The sequence below is a fragment of the Salpingoeca rosetta genome (genome assembly GCF_000188695.1).
Source record: "Salpingoeca rosetta unplaced genomic scaffold supercont1.14, whole genome shotgun sequence".
NCBI classification, from domain to species: Eukaryota; class Choanoflagellata; order Craspedida; family Salpingoecidae; genus Salpingoeca; species Salpingoeca rosetta.
Genome location: NW_004754920.1, coordinates 1,257,771 through 1,274,460, shown reverse-complemented (window position 1 = coordinate 1,274,460; position 16,690 = coordinate 1,257,771). Strand labels below are relative to the sequence as shown.

Sequence of the window (16,690 nt, the reverse complement as noted above, 5' to 3'; positions counted from 1 at the left end):
ACTTACAGGCGCACAAAGTCCATGAGTGGCGGGCTGTACACTTCTGCTCTGCTGTGCGGTCGCTGATTCCAGGAAACAACCCTGCAATCCTTGCAAGGCTTGCAATACTTACAGCGCACACGCCACCTCCTTGAAGTCCCTCAGAAGGGAACTGAAGGACTTGACCCAGTGGAATCAATTCACAAAGCTGGCAGCGCATGCTTCACTGGCTAGTACGGGTGAAGTGAGTGGTCTACATTTGATATGCAAATGCGTGTGCTTATGCAATGCATTTAAACAGCCATTGGTTTCTCGGAATCAGCACGCAAGAACTCATAACGCAACAATGTCATTCTGCACGGTGTCATGAAATGCAAGGCCGCCGTGCGACCTGGCTCGCGCATTTTAAAACTCTCAAACTCACGTCAGTTCGTGTCAACGTTTGCTGTGTTGTTCAATAATTTTGTGTGGCATGAAAATGATGTGATTGACACAAACTGACACGGGTAGTTGATGAAGAAGCGTGTTCAAAAGCGCCTCAAAATGCACACAGTTGTCCATACGCAGCGCATTCGATTAGGGCGTTCTCGGCACCTTTGACCGTGTCGCAAACACAGCGTAGTACTCGTCTATGTTGGAGTCTGCATGTGCATCGGTAAACGCGAACGAGAAGTGCCGTGAGTGACAACACTGGCACGCGACACCTGCACAGATGAGCACACACAGCCACACAGGCACACGCACAGGCACAGGCACAGGCACGCACGCACACACACACACACACATACACAGCAGCACGCAAGCACAAGCGTACCTTCACCCTGTGCGCGTGGGGGCGCTGGCTTGTCGTCCGCTCGTGCCAGTGGCTTCCCAACTTTGCTTGCAAGCAAATTCGACGCCTCTTCATCAATCGGCACAGGTTCGGGCTCGGGCGTCTCATCGCCATCACCACCCTCTCCATCATCATCATCGTCACCACCACTACTCGCCGTCTTGCTCTTGGACGGCACGGGCCCTGTCCTCGCAGTGGTCTGTCCGCCATCACCATCGTTGTCGGCGTCACCACCACTTGCCTCTTCCTGGATTGGCTCGTTGGTGTTGCGCAGACGCGTGCGCCCGGTTGCCGGGCGGCTGCTTGCTCGCATGTTGTCTGATGCAAGGAGGAGGGGGAGGGAAATGATGTTCGTTGCAGCATGCAAGCAAGGCGGGTGAGCAGGGCAGGCGGGAGAGGGCGGAACACTGAGTGAACAGAAAGAAAGGCAATCAGCAAAGACAAACACAGATACAGGAGGCTCGGGACAGCCAGGGAAGATGCCACAGACAGGCACAAAGAAACATACGAAATGCACACACAGACAGAAACAGACACACGCCACACACGTACACATGCGCACAGACAGATACAGACACACGACACACAAGCACACATGCGCACAGACAGATACAACGAACACACGCCACACATGCACACACAGACACAAGACACACACACATACACGGAGCATGGCATGACATCAAAGCTCCTCACCGAGGGTCTGGCTGAGCTTTGCCGTTGATTTGCGCAGGTCATCCATGGCCGACGCGCCCCTGTTGCTCGATGTTGGGCGCGGTCCTGTCGTGGCAGGGCGACTGCTCGTCGTGGCGTCCGTGGCCATGGCGGTATCGGGGGCGGTGCCCCTGGCTTTGCCTGTATGTGGGCGAGCGCTGGCTGTGGTGGCGATCGTTGGGGCAGCGGCAGGCCTGTCGACGTGCACGGACGGTGATGCAGCTCGTGCTGTTGTCGTCGGGGTTGTGGACTGCTGCTCTCGTGGTTGCTGCTGCTGTTGCTGCTTTTGTTGTTGCTGGTGTTGGGCACTGCCGCCAACGTAGAATGACGCCAGCAGCTATCAGTGCAACGCGCAAATGCGAACAGGCACGTGTGTGGGCGAGGGTGTGAGAATGCGCACGTGTGCATGTGTGTTTCAGTGTGCGTGTGTGCGTATATGAGGGAGAAGATGAGAAGAATTCGCTGTGAGCGTGATGGATTGCAGTGGCAAGCGAGCAACGTATAGGCAAACAAACTGCACCAACAACAACAGCAAACAACGAGCAACACACGTGTTCGCCGCTCTGATCCTTTGGAGCGGTGATTGGTTCCGGGTCTTCGTAGTCTGCAGCCATCAGGTTGTGTGACGTCATGTCATCGGAATCCTCTTCCGCCTCTTCTTCGTCCTCGTCTTCATCATCATTCTCGTCATCGCTCGCTGCGTCAGAGTCATCTGCGATTGCGTGGGTGTGCATGTGCGCGTGTGTGGATGCACGTGCGTGTGCATGAGTGTGCACGTGCGAGAGAGAGAGAGAGAGTGTGTGTGTGTATGCATGTGTGTTAATGCACGGGCCGAGTGAGCGAATCAACAATGGCACCAGTCACACCCGACACGACACAGTATCGTAAACCCTTACACAGCGCAGCACCGCATGCATGGAACCGATCATACCGTCGGTGCGGGCAAGTTGGTCGAGAACGTGTGCCAGCTGCTTCGCCATCACAGCGTTGCTCACTCGCATCTGGGCCTAGACCACGCAACGTGTGTATCGGGAGAGGGCGTTGAGACTGTCGCATCCACGAGATAAAAGCGACGCAGTTGCGCACGCGCACTAGAGAGTCTACACGCCTCCCCCCACAAACATGCATCATCGCACACCCACGCACGCGCACACACACGCACACACACACACGCACACACACACGCACACACACGCACGCGCACACACACGCACACACACGCACACACGCACACACGCACACACACACACACATTCACACATATACCCCCTTTGCTTAAGACACAACGGGGTGCTCACCCTGAGTGCGGACTCTGCGCCAAGCATGTCGGCTTCCTGGCGAATGGCCTGGCGCGAAAACAGCGAGTACAGGCACGCGTGCACATACGTGCGCACCTGCGCCGCTTCGTAACCAAGCAGGTCAAGTAGCATGCCTGTCGCAGTGCAGGTGGAATTGTGAGCACTGCTGGCGTGTGGCACTCCACATGTGCAATGCGGGTGTGTTGTGTGTGCGTGAATGTTGTGTGCGCGTGTTTGCTTTGGGCTATGTGCGTGTCATGCGTGTGTGTGTGCGTGTGTGTGTGCGTGCGTGTGTGTGTGTGTGTGCGTGTGTGTCATGCGTGCGTGTATACGTACGAAGCGGTCTGTTGCCCAGATGGGACGAGGATCACAACCATTACACCACGCAGTAGGCCACCAACGCACCGAGAACGTCGCGCGCACGCTCTTGGCAATATGTCTTTCCACGGCCCCGCAAGCACAGATTCATCAGCAGCGCAACCGCATACTGCCAGTGTGTGTGTATGTGTGTGTATGTGTGTGTGTGTGTGTGTTTGGGGAGGGTTGTTTGGTGTGTAAGCGTGCGGTTTTGTAAGCGCAAAGGAGGCAGGGGGAGAGAGATGTGTGTGTGTGTGTGTGTGTGTGTGTGTGTGTGTGTGCGTAGCCGCGTGATGTATGCGCTCACACACGCGCTAGTCTGGTTCCACAAACAAATCACCACACCACAGTCACATTTCCAAACGCACCTCAACGCTGTAGTAGCTGGCGTCGTCGGGGTGACGGAGAAGGTCAACGAGCCAGTCAATGACGCCTGGTCATAGCACACGATGAAGGTGGTGGTGGTGGTGGTGGTGGTGGTGGTGGTGGTGGTGGTGGTGGTGGTGTTGTTGTTGTTGTTGTTGTTGTTGTTGTTGTTGTTGTTATTGTTGTTGTTGTTGAGTGGTGGTCTGCGCACAATGCTGCACAGTGATGTTTACGGTACAGGCGCAGAGTGGGACAGGGAGACAAACGAAGACAAAAGCATGCGCCAAACAAATAAACAGCACACATAACCAAGCAAACAACACGAAAGCACGAACAACACGAACAGAATGAAAACGGGAATCACATGAACGAACACGACCAAATACAACGCAAGCCACACAAACCACCAAGCAAGCCAGACCGACCGATGCTGATCATGTCAATCTGTGCGCGGCGCTTGAGGCTCAGCTTCTGCAGTGCGCCGAGGAGGTGGCGGCGGGCCGGTGTGTCGTCCTGCTCGCGCTGAATCTGTTGGAAAAGGCGACGGATGAGCGAGTCGCTCGTGAGGAGATATCGACGCGCTGCGGACAGCGATCCGAGGCAGTTCAGCAGCCTGTGCACACACGCGCGCGCACACAAGCGCACATGGTTTGGTGAGAGGGTGTTGTATGTTTGCATGTGCGTGCATTTCAGAAGGCGGTGAGGGCGTGATGAGTGACAAATGAGTAAGACAGAGGAGATGAACGGAGCTGAGGTGCAAAGGGGAGCATACGTGACACGAGTGCAACTCATCATGGCCATCATCATCATCACCATGGTCACCTGGCAGCGCTGAGTTTGAGTGTTTCGTCCTTGGAGGAAATGAGCGACAGGATCTGTAAGGTTGCGGTATCAAGAAGCAAAAAGTCAGCTCAGCGTACACCAGCACCCGGCAAATCAATAAACCACACCAAGCACGCAACACACACGCACAAACAAACAAAACAAACAAACAAATAAAAAAAAAACCAACGAACAAACAAACAAACAAACAAACAAACACACAAACCAGCGAACAAACAAACGAACAAACGAACGAGCAAACAAACAAACAAATAAGCAAACCAACGAACAAACAAACAAAGATACGCCCCACCACGCCACCCTGGTATGGCCATCGCACCGTGCTGCTGTCGGGGTCGGCGAGGGCGAGCACATCGTCGGCGATGAGCTGCGCCACGGCGGCCGTGCGGACAGGACCGGGTCGTGCCCGCGTCACGCGCCATCGTAGCGCCTGCAGCAGCAGCGACGCAGACCTGCGCATTGTAGGGAGGGATTGAAGATGGGGATAGTGGTGCGTATGTGAGTGAGTGCGAAGCGACGTTAATTTATGTATGTGTGTGTGTGTTTGTGTTTGCGTGCATTTTGTGAAAGAAGTACCCAAACGCACACGAGTGCACGATAAGAGTCCGCCGTACTTTCCCATTACGGTCCATCCAGCCCCCCCCCAACACACACGCATGTCCTCCTGCTCACAGTTTCACCCCCCCCCCCCACATCTGTACCCCCACCTCTCGTCTGCGTCTGTGATTGCGGCTGTGAACGTCTTGATGTCGAGCGGTGGGAGCGGTCCCTCCATCACAATCGATGGCACCACATCCTGCAGTGCACGGTGACGGTGGCGATGGTTGTGTCACGGAGGTCAGCGACCACTTTCGCAGCGTGCAAACACACACAACACACACACACACACACACACTCCCTACACATACGCAAACACACACACATCCTGCACATACGCAAACACACACTCCCTACACATACGCAAACACACACATCCGCAAGCACTACACATACGCAAACGCACACATACACACACGAAGCGCCTGCTTGTTGCAAACCTGTGTGGTGGCCTTGTGTGCCCCCTTGTGGCCGTGACTGGACCCATGCGGACGGGCGTGGTCCTCCGAGTGGTCCTGTGGCTCCTCTTCGCCACTGTCGTGGTCCTCCTCCGTCTCTGTTGTGAACAGATTCAGGCGGCGACAGATGTCGTCCAGTTGCGATTGCGACACGGGAGATCCACGAATACCGGCAACCACAGCCTCAACCAGCTCTGCTCGCCGCGATGGTAGGTAATGGTGGTGATGGGTGGCGAGCAGTGTGAGGGAATGGGCAATACACGACGCGTGGGTGTGTAGGTGTGGGTGTGCGTTGTGTGTTGTGTCTTTGTGTGCACCGTGTTGTTGTTTCGCACGCATGTGCGCGTGCATGTCGGTGTTGTACCGTCCGTGACGCCGAGGAGATTGTAATATTCGCGTTGCAGCTGCTGATGCCTGAGGCGATGCAAAACCAAAACAAATCCGGGAGAGGGAAAAGCAGGTGGGCTGCTGGTGTGAGCACGATGGTGAAATGGCAGCAGCACGACACAAACAAAGAGGAACAAGAAGAACAAGGACGGCAAGGACAAGGGCGGCGAGACGAAGACGAAGAAGAAGAAGAAGAAGAAGGACAATAACAGCAGCAACACTGTGCGGACTGCCTCGCATGCCTGACCTGATCCACAGCTCGTTCTTCTCCTCTGTCACTTCCTCCAGCTGTTTCACCATCCCCTGGACACACACACGCACACACACGCATGAACGCACGAGCACATGATTGGGGGTTTGAATCCGAGGAAAGGCGTGGGCACACACAGAGGCGCGTACACACACACACACGCACATATCACTTGTACAATCAAAACACGCACCTCGACAGCGTGTGCGGCCTTGCCCTTCTGCGTCTGCACCTCCCACTCGTGGACAATATCAGAGAGGCGGGACGCGGGTGTGCCGGCGTTGGCAAGAAGATACTTCTCAATGCGTGCACGGATCTCGGGAATCCACGTGTCCTGGCGATGATGATGGCAGTGACGGTGGCCATTGACGTGTGTGTGTGTGTGTGTGTGTGTGTGTGTGTGTGTGTGTGTGTGTGTGTGTGTGTGTGTGTGTGTGTGTGTGTGTGTGTGTGTGTGTGAGGGAGGGGGTGGGTTGACGTCAGGACCACGGGCAACGGCGGTGCATGCAAGATGTGGAGGAAAAGCGGCTGAAGACCACACACACACACGCACACACACATACACACACAAGCACATTTGCACGCATATGTGCACGTACTGTGAAGAGGGTGGCGAAAGTGGCGTGGTGCTGTGGCTCGGGGATGTAGGGCATTGCAAAATACGGCAGCAACTCTGGCTCATTGCTGGTGTGGTTGGCAGGGCGCATACACAGATTGGAGGTGTGAAGGGGGAAGGGGTATTGCCCGATTATAATTGCTGGTTGACGCGTTGACGTGAGGGTAGCAGATGCATGTTCACTCAAGCACACACTCACACACATGGCACACACGTCACATGCACACAACCTCAAGATGGCGCCTTTGTCTTCAATGTACTGCCGAAGCTGGGCCATGGCCATCTGCTGGTTGTAGCTCTGCGTTGCACAGCAGACACACACACCCAAAAACATGTGAGTTGAACAACGTCTGTCGGCAATGATGTTGACGACGGCAATGGCGATGAAATGATGATAGTAACAGACGAGCCCGCGCAGCAAAAGCGAGGCCGCCACCACACACACACACACACACGCACACACGCACACACACAAAGGTACCTCTGGTCGGAACGTGGCGTGCGGATGGATGCCAACGATGGCAAAGTAGACGTGTGCATAAAACTCCAGCTTCACACATGTCGAGTCCGACGTGCGCATGAGCTGCATTGCAGTGTTGAAAAAGAAGGTTGCGTTTGCAGCAAGCAGCGTCAAAGCAGTGAGGGTATCCCTTAGACGCTGCCAAAGCACATGCATTGTACACAGATTGTACACACCACCCAATGCACACGCATCACACATATTACACATATCACATGCCTCTCGCACCACACCTCTGGCAAAGCGGCATTCCACTGCTGCTTGAACTCGGGCAGTGATCCTCGATCAAACGCTTCCAGTGTCTTGATGACCACGAGGTTTTCCTTGGTGGAGCCGTCATGCGGCAGTGGTTTGAAGTCCTCTCCTTTGGCGTTGGCCTCCGCTTGCAGCGTACTTGCCGCTTCCGTGTATCCATAGGCAGCCAAATACTACCCACCACACACATGTGTCAGTGCGTTGTTGTTTCATGATGATGATGATGATGATGATGATGATGATGATGATGTTGTTGTTGTTGTTGTTGTTGTTGTTGTTGTTGTTGTTGTTGTTGTTGTTGTTGTTGTTGTTGTTGTTGTTGTTGTTGTTGTTGAGTGGCTGGAATGTGAGGAAGGGACTTGAGGCTGTGGTGAATTGATTTTGCTGCACATACACCCACACTCACCCACCACCACCACCACCACCACCACCACCACCAACACACAGCGTCCCGCCACACGCATCATCTCACCTCGTGCACCAGCGACAACAGCTCCGTCTTCATGGCTGCCGTTTCCTGGTCTTGTCTTGTTTGCCTTGCTTGTCTTGCTTGCTTGCTCGTCCTGGCAGCGGTGGTTACGGAAAACCCCTAAAAGATATGGCCATATTTCTGAATTCTTGGCAACAAGAACAACGAATTCGCAGCAGCATCAAACAGCCGCACTCCTTCCACACACCCGCACACCTCAGCTTCGCACTTGTGGTGCCTGTTACTTCTTCTTCGCGTGCGTGTGCGTGTGCGTGTGTGCGTGTGCGTGCGTGTGTGCGTGTGTGCATGTGTGGTCGCCAGCACGGATCTTGAGGACACACAGAGAAGGCGAGAGCAAAAGGAAAGCAAAGCCAGGGACAGCGAAGCGTTCGTTGTCACCTTGCATCCTCTTCCATTGTCAGCTGGCTGGCATCGTTTGGCGCGGGTTGGCTGCTTGACATGTCGCACCCGACGGAGCTGCCTCCGCTGCGGCCGCCTACTGGCGAAGCACTGAGGAGCAGGAGCCATGTGGTGCCAGATGAGCTGGTCATGTCCAGACGTCGGCGACAGCCGCCAAGAAAGCCGTCCCAGCAGCAACCACAGCAGACGGGATCACCACAACGACCGTTTCCACCATCGCGGCAACAGCAGCAGCAGCAGCAGCAGCAACAGCAGCCGCAGGACCAGCGCCTTGCTTGGGCCAAGCAATCACAGCAACAACAACTCCTACAGCAGCGACAGCGACAGCTGTCGAGAATACGCGGGAGCGGAGCTGATGCTGAAGCGAGCGTCAGCAGCAACAACGGCGCCGACGATGACGGCGCCAACTTGTCGCAGAGCGGCGACGCAGACAGCGACGCCGGCGACGCTGCCAGCATTGTCAGCGCGGGCGACGACGCAGCAGCATTTGATGCCGCACGAGGCTCCTCCTTTCAGTACCGCTCAAGCACAGCACCGTTTGCGCGCGAGTTCATGGGCAGCACAGACTTGCTTCGAGATGTGCTGCTGCAAGACGGCGGGCGGCATGAGCAGAAGTCCGAGAGCGTGGATGACGAGCTGACGTCCGTACACACGGAGGCAAAGCTCCTGGATGCCTGCCTTCGTGAGATTGTCAAGCAGGTGTGTGTTGTATGTGAGAGTGTGTGTTTGTGTGTTTGTGTGCGCGTGTGTTTGTGTGTTTGTGTTGTGTGCGTGTGCGTGTGTGTTTGTGTTGTGTGTGTGATGGCGTGTTGTTCTTCATGTGGATGGACAATCCCGTACCCATCGCCCAAATACAGTGTGCACGCGCTCACGTAGCTGTGCTGACCCTGTGTGCAGATTGTGACCAAGGATTCGTCCAATGCACACTACCTGACACGCGTGCAGCAGCGTTACAGCGCAATCTTCAAACGTCTCCCGCTCGCCGTACGTAATGCCAACTGTGTGTGATGTGTTGTATGCATGTGATTTGACATGATGTGTGCATGTGATATGGTGTGTGCTGTATGTCTCCGTTCCTGTGTGCTGTAGGTATTGTGTCTCTGTGTCTGAGTGCAATGTGGCTCTGTATGTGCATGTGAGCTGGCTGCCTGTTGTCTTGTGATTGATGGCGCTTAACTGTGTCGGCTTGATATTGGTGTTCTCTTCCCGTTCGTCATGGCCAGACTGAAATGCTGAAGCAAGAGATTGAGACGCTCAGCAAAATCAACGATCACATCAGTGCCACCCTACAAACGTTTCAACAGAAGGTGCTTGTGTGTTGTGTGTGCTTGTATGTGTGTGTATGTGTTGTGTGTGCTTGTATGTGTGTGTGTTGTGTGTGCTTGTATGTGTGTGTATGTGTTGTGTGTGTGTGTCTAGGAGCCAAGTATTCACACACGTGCCCGTGCAGCACCTCCTGGTCACATTCATCATATATCTTCGTCATCATCACCATCACTGTCATCGTCATGACGCTCACCATGATCATCGTGGCGCATCAGGTCAACGCTGCTGTTGCCGGATTGGCTGTATCTCGTGATGTCGTCAAAGACATTGCCAGCAAACACTTCCAGGCAACGCAGGTGCGTGTGTGTGTGTGTGTCTCGCTCTCTCTGTATATGTGTGTGTGTGTGTTGGTACGCACGTACGTACGTGTACATGCGTGTGTGCATGCGCGTACGTTTGCACGTTTGGGTTCCTGCGTGTTTGAGAACGACCGGATGCAATGACCTTGACGGTGTGGTTCTCTTGGTTTCCACGCGTGTGCGTGTCTATGTGTCCACCATCCATTGTGTCAGGTCGATCATCCTGAGGACTACATCCAAACGCCGCAAGACGTTGCACACGAACTCAAAGGTGCGGCCGTGGCCGTATGCACATGGTTGCGCGCGCTTGTGCGTCTGTCTCACATCTGGCGCTACTTTGTGTTTGTGAAACAGCACATTACTCAAACGCGCACTCGCACACTCTTACTCACACGCGCACTTACACACGCACACACACACACACGCACGTGAATGTGGTTTGTGCACGTCACCATGGTGTGTGTCGTTTGGCCGTTTAGATCTGTATGAGCTGCAGCGGGTGCGGCTAGCGAGCAAAGCGGACAAGCTTGCAGAGGAACGGGATGCCTGGTGCAAGGTGATGACGAAGGGGTGATGATGAAGGGGTGTATGGTAATCTAAGGTGGAAAGGGAAGCATTGTATTGAGTGACGCTTGTGTGAGCGTCACAATCCTTGTCTCCCAGCTCATCTTGGTATGTGTGTGTGTATGTGTGTGTGTGTGCGTATGCATGTGTGTGTGTATGTGTGTGTATGTGTGTGTGTGTGTGCAGGCTGCATTTGACATGGCGTCCACGATGGCGGACAGCAAAGACCTGACGCTGCTGCAGAAACTCAGGGTGCGTTCACTGATCATCCGCATGCTGATTGCGATGGAAAAAAAGGGGGGTGGGTGGGTGGTGGCTGTTGTTGTTGTTGTGCACAGGGTACGGGGTTGGAAAGGGGGGTGGGCTCGAGGTTTCTTTCTCACCACAACACTTCACGTCACACCACCACCACAACACTTCACGCCACCACCACAACCACCACCATGATCACCAACTACAGTTGCACCAGTCGACGTGGAATTCGCTCGGGCTCAAGTTTACGCTGCGCCTCAAAGACGATAGCACAAGGGCTGTGCGCAATCTCAAGCAGGCGGAAACCATGTGGAAACGCGAGGTGGGCCGAGAAAATAAAAAGGGCTTGGAGGGGAGGCGAGAGGGAGAGGAAGAGGGTGAGGGGAATGGGATTGTGGGTGATGGGAATGTGTTTGGGAGTCATGCCGTGATTGTGGCTCGTGCGGCCACGACGGCTGTTTGTGGTGGCGGTGTTGGCAGCAACGAGAACGACGTGCATATTGGATGCCTGCCATGTGATGCACATGACATGTTGACTCCCAGTATCCCTCACTCGATACATGCCCTCCATCAACGCTGTGCATGTGTGCCCGTGCGCGTATGTACACAGATGTCGATGCTGTATCGAAAGTTGCAGCAAGATGACACTTCGCTCCTCGCCGTCGTCAAGGTGTTGTCATGCGCAGATGACTATGCAATTGGGATGGCACTTGAATACCGCACCGTGTTTGTATTTGTGCGCTTGCTGTACTCGCTGCTGCTGCTGCTGCTGCTGCTGCTGCTACTTTGGCTTGAGGTTGTTGCTCACAACCATGACACGCCACCACGCGTGCGCTGTCAACTCGTGTTGCGCCTTTGTGCAATTTGGCAGGAATTGGAGGAAGGCCTTGATGCAATCACACACGGCCTTGAGGCAACGGCGCTGGATCGCATGCCCAAGAGTACGCTGACGTCATCGCAGTCACTGCTGTCCTTCTTGCTTGGATGTTTCAGCTATCTGGTGCTTTCGAATTGCGAGTATGTTGCGTTGTCATCATTGCTCATGTTCTCTGGTGTTAGGGGCTTGTTTACTGTTCGATTCATTCACTCACGTGTGTAATGCGTGTGCGGGGATGTGCTTTCTTGCGTTTTGTGCGTGTGTTTGTGTTTGTGTGCGTGTGTGCGTGTGTGTGTGTGTTTCCATTTTGCCTGCAGGCAAAGTTATTGCGCGCGCCATTTCCACGCTCGAGCATTGGGAACGGTGAGCGCAAACATTGGCATGAAGTGCGTGCCCGCTGTGAATGTGTCATGTGATATGACAGCCATGACTGAAACGATCACGCTGACATTGTGGTCATGTGTGTGTGCCTGTGTGTGCAGGGCGCTGTCTGATGTTCTGGACAGTTTCATCGGGATTCGGCTCTCAGATTTGCAGGTGAGCACTGGGTTGTGGTGTCATCATGTTCATCACAATGCCACTATTGTTGACGATGTTGGTGACGATGCTGTATAGCAACACCTGCAGCGTTGCACGTGTGAACGTCAACGTTGGTGCGCATCATCGCCCTCCCGCTTTGACACACACTCACTCACTCACACTCACTCACTCACTCACTCACTCACTCACACACTCACTCACACATTCACTCACTTACTCACTCACTCACTCACACATACTCTCACTCACTCACTCACTCACTCACTCACTCACTCACCCACTGTACAACAACCCAGCAACGTGACAAGCAAGTAGACAGTGCCATGGACACGTGTATACGCGTTGTTCAAATCCTCAACAAGTGCTTCCCACCGCTTGAAACGAAACACGGGCACAAGCTCAAGACCATCAACGAAGACGTCGCCGCACTCGTTGTCTCAGTTAGTGATGATGATGACAGTTGACGATGGTGGTTGACAGTTGACATAGCTGTTGCTGTTGACGGTGGTCTGATGTTTGGGAGGGAGGCGTGCGTTGTTTACACAGCCATCAGCAGAAGCTGGCGGTGTCATTGTTCATGCGTGCCCATGCGTGTCCTCACGCCATGAATTCCGTTTGCACCAACAGGTTGAGGAGAGGATTGGCGTCAACAGCGCGTTTGTGAATGCATTGGCGTTTCTTCGCAACGAAGCAGAGCGCATGTACGGCATCTGTGTGTGCGTGTGCGTGCGCGTGTGCGTGTGCGTGTGCGTGTTCGTGTGCGTGTGCGTGCGCGTGTGCGTGTGCGTGTGCGTGTGCGTGAAGGTGTGGAGATGCCAATGCAGTGTACTGTTTGGGAGTAGATCAGGCCGACTCATGTGTAGTGTCGCCGCGTGTGGACTCTCAACGATCATTCATGCGCATGCACGCTTCAACCATCCATCCACCAACCAGGCTGGTGATGCTGCGTTCGGACAAGTCGAGTGACGACGAGAAACTGAAGAAGTTGACGGCGGTCATCAGTATCTGGTGAGTCGGGGATGCACACATGCACGCAAGTGATGGTGGTGGTCGTGGTCGTGGTGGTGCCTTTGGTGATGGTGGTGGTGCCTTTGGTGATGGTGGGTGAGGAGTTGCACGCTGTGATGCCTGAGTTGTCCAACACACACGCATTCACACACACACACACACACACACACACACACACACACACACACACACACACACACACACACACACACACACACACACACACACACAATGCAGGCGTTTGAAAGTGGATGCGGCGCGGGAGCACGTGTCGCGCCCTTACGTAATCAAACCGATTCTTTCGCAAGCGAGCGATTGGGTGCTGGCCATATCCATGGACACCATGGCACAGTGCAACCGCTTAGTCGACGAGGTGCGCACACCAACGTGTGCTCTTGTTTTTGTTTGCATCTTGACGTTGTGTGTTGGTCATTGTTGGTGACAGTTGGTGATAGTGGGTGACAGTTGGTGGAAGTTGGCAACGAAGCACGCTTGTTCAATACTACTGCTGTGTCGTCGGGCGTGTCCGCACCCCGCCTCCCACTCAACTGAGGGCGGCTGCCTCTGCACGACTGACGATGAAACCAACCCCTGATTTTCTGGGTGCAGGTGTCTGATGTGCACCGTGCGATGGCCCGCTGGTTCATTGCCGCCCAGAAACTCATCTGCGGCTTAAAAGAGGTGCGACCATCGTGTGATGGTGGTGGTAATGGTGACGGTGGTGATGGTGGTGGCAGTTGTGGGCGAGACGCGTGTGTGAGTGTGAGTGAGCGTGTGTGTGTTTTGGCGATCATGTTGGTTGCCACTCCACGATATTGTCGGTGCTGTTGTCTCTTCCTATCACTCACATTGACATTGCCATCTGTGTTACGTGTTTGTGCATGCAGATGACAATCAACACGCTGGCGGAACAAGCGGATGATGTCATTGCACACGTCAAGCATGTGTCGAAATCGGTGCGTCCTTTCTTGTCATTGACTGCACTTGCAGCTATGGCCGTGTTGCACAGAAAACTTGGTCCCACCCTCACACTCGCGAACACACAAGTCCTCCACACGCTCACGCACATTGGCTGGAAAGCAATTACAAGGACTCAATCGCACACACGCACACACACCACGACGTGCGTTGGCTGTTCAGGTGATGGCCGCCTGTGGTCCGCTTGCATCTGAACACAAAGACAACTACAAGCTGCTGGATGGCATTGGATACGAGAGCAAGCAGTGGGGCGTGCAGGTGATGGTGATTCTTTCGCGGTTGCGCCTTGACACGACTGAAGGCATTGATGTGGATGCTGTCTTCCGCCGAAACATGACAGTCAAGGAGGCACAGGTGGGCAACTACCGTTTCTCTGTGTGCGTGTGCGTGTGTGTGTGTGCGTGTGTGCGTGTGCGTGTGTGTGTGTGCGTGTGTGTGTGTGCGTGTGCGTGTGTGTGCGTGTGTGTGCGTGTGCTTGTGCGTGCGTGTGTGTGTGTGTGCTCATGTACACTTGCGCGAACGACGACGTGCATGATGTTCGAAACATGTTATGACGAACACCTGCCATCAACACTCGCCATGGCTGCAACAACCACCACCAGGATGCCTGGGACGCGCTGGAAGGACACGCAATTGTCTCTGTCGACGACAACGGCACGCTGGTGATTCGTGACCTGCCCGACTACGAGCAGATCAAGCGGCAGTGACGTGACGCTGCAGTGATGATGGATGGCGGGGACGGTGGATGGTGATGAATGTTCATGGTGATGACGATTGATAGTGATGGTGATGAATGTTCATGGTGATGACGATTGATAGTGATGGTGATCTATGGAGGGGGATGTAGGGATGGCGGTGGCGGCAGGGTGTGGCTCACAGCTCACCGTGCGTAAGCAGTTAGACTCATCAATTTCATATGTGTGTGCATACAACTGTCATAGAAGCTTCCTTTCTGTTCATATTCACCCTTTTGTGTTGGGTTTCACTTGCTTAAGAGAGAATGTGTGCATGTGTGTGTGTGTGTGCGGTTGACTCTGCTTATGTGTGTGTGTGTGTGTTTGTGTTGCGTGTGTTGAGAACATTTCATGATGGGTGTTGTTGTTGTCGTTTGTATTTATGGCCAGGGAAAAAAGCAAGCGAGCAGTGAACTCGTTCCCTGTGCAGTGGTTAGGATTGAGAAGAAGTAAAACGCAGTGCAGAGCCCAAGTTGCCATTCACAGATAACGCAGGAGGCAGAAAAGATCAACACACATGGCGGGGGTAGGGTGAAGAAACAACGGGTGTAATCAACCTCACGCACACACACACGCACGCACACACACACATACACATACACACGCACGCAGCTACAGGTCCTTTTTGGCGTCTCGACTGCCTTCACCATCGCTGCTGTCTGTCTGTGTATTGGGTGCCGGCGTATGTTGTTCGCTCTTGGCTGCATCAGTGCTTGTGTTCTTCCCATGAAGATCATGCTCTGATGTCGTCGATGTTGATGTTGTAGATGATGAGGGCAGCTGTTGTGTTGGTGCTGATGCTGATGCTGACACTGGTTCCGACGTTGACGATGCTGCCGATGATGATTGCATCACGTGAGAGCGTTCTTGCGCATACATGCGCAGGATGTGGCGTCCGGTTGGCCGCTGGCGGAAGGACTGAATCTCCTCCACAAAGGCGAGATCAACGCCCATCGCTTTCATGTCATCAATCGACAGCAGCGCGTGCTCGGCAGCGCCGCCTGCAAGGAGACGGAGGGAGACAAGCAAGTGGCAGTGGCAGTGGTGGTGAGGCAGTGACGGTGGCAGTGACGAAAAGAAGTCAAAGTACACATGCAACAACAAATGCCGAACCAAGCCACGCGCCACGCCTTGCGCCCACACCTGTGTATCCTTCGGGCAGTGTTGTGAGTGCGCCGAGGCTGGCGAGGGTGATGTCAGCGATGGTAAAGTGATCGCCACATATGTACGGCCGCCCGTCAGCAAAGAGCGCATCCAGCTCGTCGTAAAGCTCCTGACAGTGTGTGTGTGTGTGTGTGCGTGTGGGTGAGTGGGTGGGTGAGAGAGTGAGAGAGAGTGTGTGTGTGTGCGAGTGCGTGTTAGAGTGCGTGTGTGAGTGCGTGTACGTGCGTGGGTGTGCGTGGGTGAGTGAGGGTGCACGCAACACACCCGATGTTGCGTTTCATACCTTGACAATCGCCAAGGACTTGCGGGCGTTGCTCCTGCTCACTCCAAGCATTTTGGTCAGCACATACCTGCACACACACACAATGTGTAGCGTACGAACATGACATGGTTGGCCAACGACAGCAACATGTCACCCAACATTGAAGCTTGGCTCTCTTGCTTTCGTTCTCCCCAGACGCATACATACACACACACACACACACACACACACACACGCAAACACACACACACACACACGCACACACAGACACAGACACAGACACAGACACACGCACGAACGCACACGGAGCTGCACCTGAGTGGCT

General features: G+C 54.3%; 3 protein-coding genes across 3 annotated transcripts in view; 1 reads left to right on the top strand and 2 right to left on the bottom strand.

Annotated features, from left to right (window-relative positions):
• Positions 1–410: 410 nt before the first annotated feature.
• On the bottom strand, positions 411–8,062 carry PTSG_06375 (uncharacterized protein). Its single transcript, XM_004993207.1, has 21 exons — positions 7,945–8,062; positions 7,451–7,645; positions 7,179–7,280; positions 6,928–6,995; positions 6,681–6,765; positions 6,275–6,415; positions 6,079–6,134; positions 5,809–5,858; positions 5,427–5,638; positions 5,097–5,185; positions 4,709–4,841; positions 4,369–4,421; positions 3,972–4,159; positions 3,549–3,613; positions 3,229–3,310; positions 2,824–2,957; positions 2,457–2,532; positions 2,077–2,237; positions 1,508–1,862; positions 794–1,129; positions 411–620 (listed from the first exon to the last, which is right to left on the bottom strand). Exons 1-21 carry the CDS (start codon positions 7,975–7,977, stop codon positions 556–558), a joined length of 2,679 nt encoding a protein of 892 aa, XP_004993264.1. The 5' UTR covers positions 7,978–8,062; the 3' UTR covers positions 411–555.
• A 29-nt stretch (positions 8,063–8,091) lies between these two features.
• On the top strand, positions 8,092–14,973 carry PTSG_06374 (uncharacterized protein). Its single transcript, XM_004993206.1, has 20 exons — positions 8,092–9,060; positions 9,259–9,345; positions 9,585–9,668; positions 9,903–9,983; positions 10,200–10,257; positions 10,466–10,542; positions 10,737–10,802; positions 11,011–11,124; positions 11,413–11,472; positions 11,674–11,743; positions 11,997–12,042; positions 12,162–12,216; positions 12,516–12,659; positions 12,847–12,920; positions 13,153–13,227; positions 13,465–13,600; positions 13,837–13,908; positions 14,115–14,183; positions 14,368–14,559; positions 14,808–14,973. The coding sequence occupies exons 1-20, from the start codon at positions 8,401–8,403 to the stop codon at positions 14,910–14,912; spliced, it is 2,325 nt and encodes a 774-aa protein (XP_004993263.1). The 5' UTR covers positions 8,092–8,400; the 3' UTR covers positions 14,913–14,973.
• Positions 14,974–15,298: 325 nt separating this feature from the next.
• The window catches only part of PTSG_06373 (uncharacterized protein), a 3,027-nt gene continuing 1,635 nt past the window's right edge, over positions 15,299–16,690 (bottom strand). Inside the window, exons 5-8 of the mRNA XM_004993205.1 lie at positions 16,681–16,690; positions 16,387–16,453; positions 16,083–16,212; positions 15,299–15,940 (exon numbers count right to left, since the gene is read on the bottom strand). The exon at positions 16,681–16,690 is cut by the window's right edge and continues 109 nt beyond it. Coding sequence (XP_004993262.1) covers positions 15,552–15,940; positions 16,083–16,212; positions 16,387–16,453; positions 16,681–16,690 — 596 coding nt within the window. The 3' untranslated portion in view covers positions 15,299–15,551. The remainder of the gene's footprint in view (positions 15,941–16,082; positions 16,213–16,386; positions 16,454–16,680) is intronic.

What these genes read in the sequence shown, in the direction of transcription:
- PTSG_06375 (XM_004993207.1), bottom strand. Translation starts at nt 7,977, where the DNA reads ATGAAGACGGAGCTGTTGTCGCTGGTGCACGAG. An exon ending in GGAATGCCGCTTTGCCAGAG is followed by an intron (nt 7,281 to 7,450) that starts GTGTGGTGCGAG and finishes ACTGCAATGCAG; the next exon opens with CTCATGCGCACGTCGGACTC. An exon ending in ATCACAGACGCAGACGAGAG is followed by an intron (nt 4,842 to 5,096) that starts GTGGGGGTACAG and finishes TACAATGCGCAG; the next exon opens with GTCTGCGTCGCTGCTGCTGC.
- PTSG_06374 (XM_004993206.1), top strand. Translation starts at nt 8,401, where the DNA reads ATGTCGCACCCGACGGAGCTGCCTCCGCTGCGGCCGCCTACTGGCGAA. An exon ending in TCAAACGTCTCCCGCTCGCC is followed by an intron (nt 9,346 to 9,584) that starts GTACGTAATGCC and finishes CGTCATGGCCAG; the next exon opens with ACTGAAATGCTGAAGCAAGA. An exon ending in ACGGCGGTCATCAGTATCTG is followed by an intron (nt 13,228 to 13,464) that starts GTGAGTCGGGGA and finishes CACACAATGCAG; the next exon opens with GCGTTTGAAAGTGGATGCGG.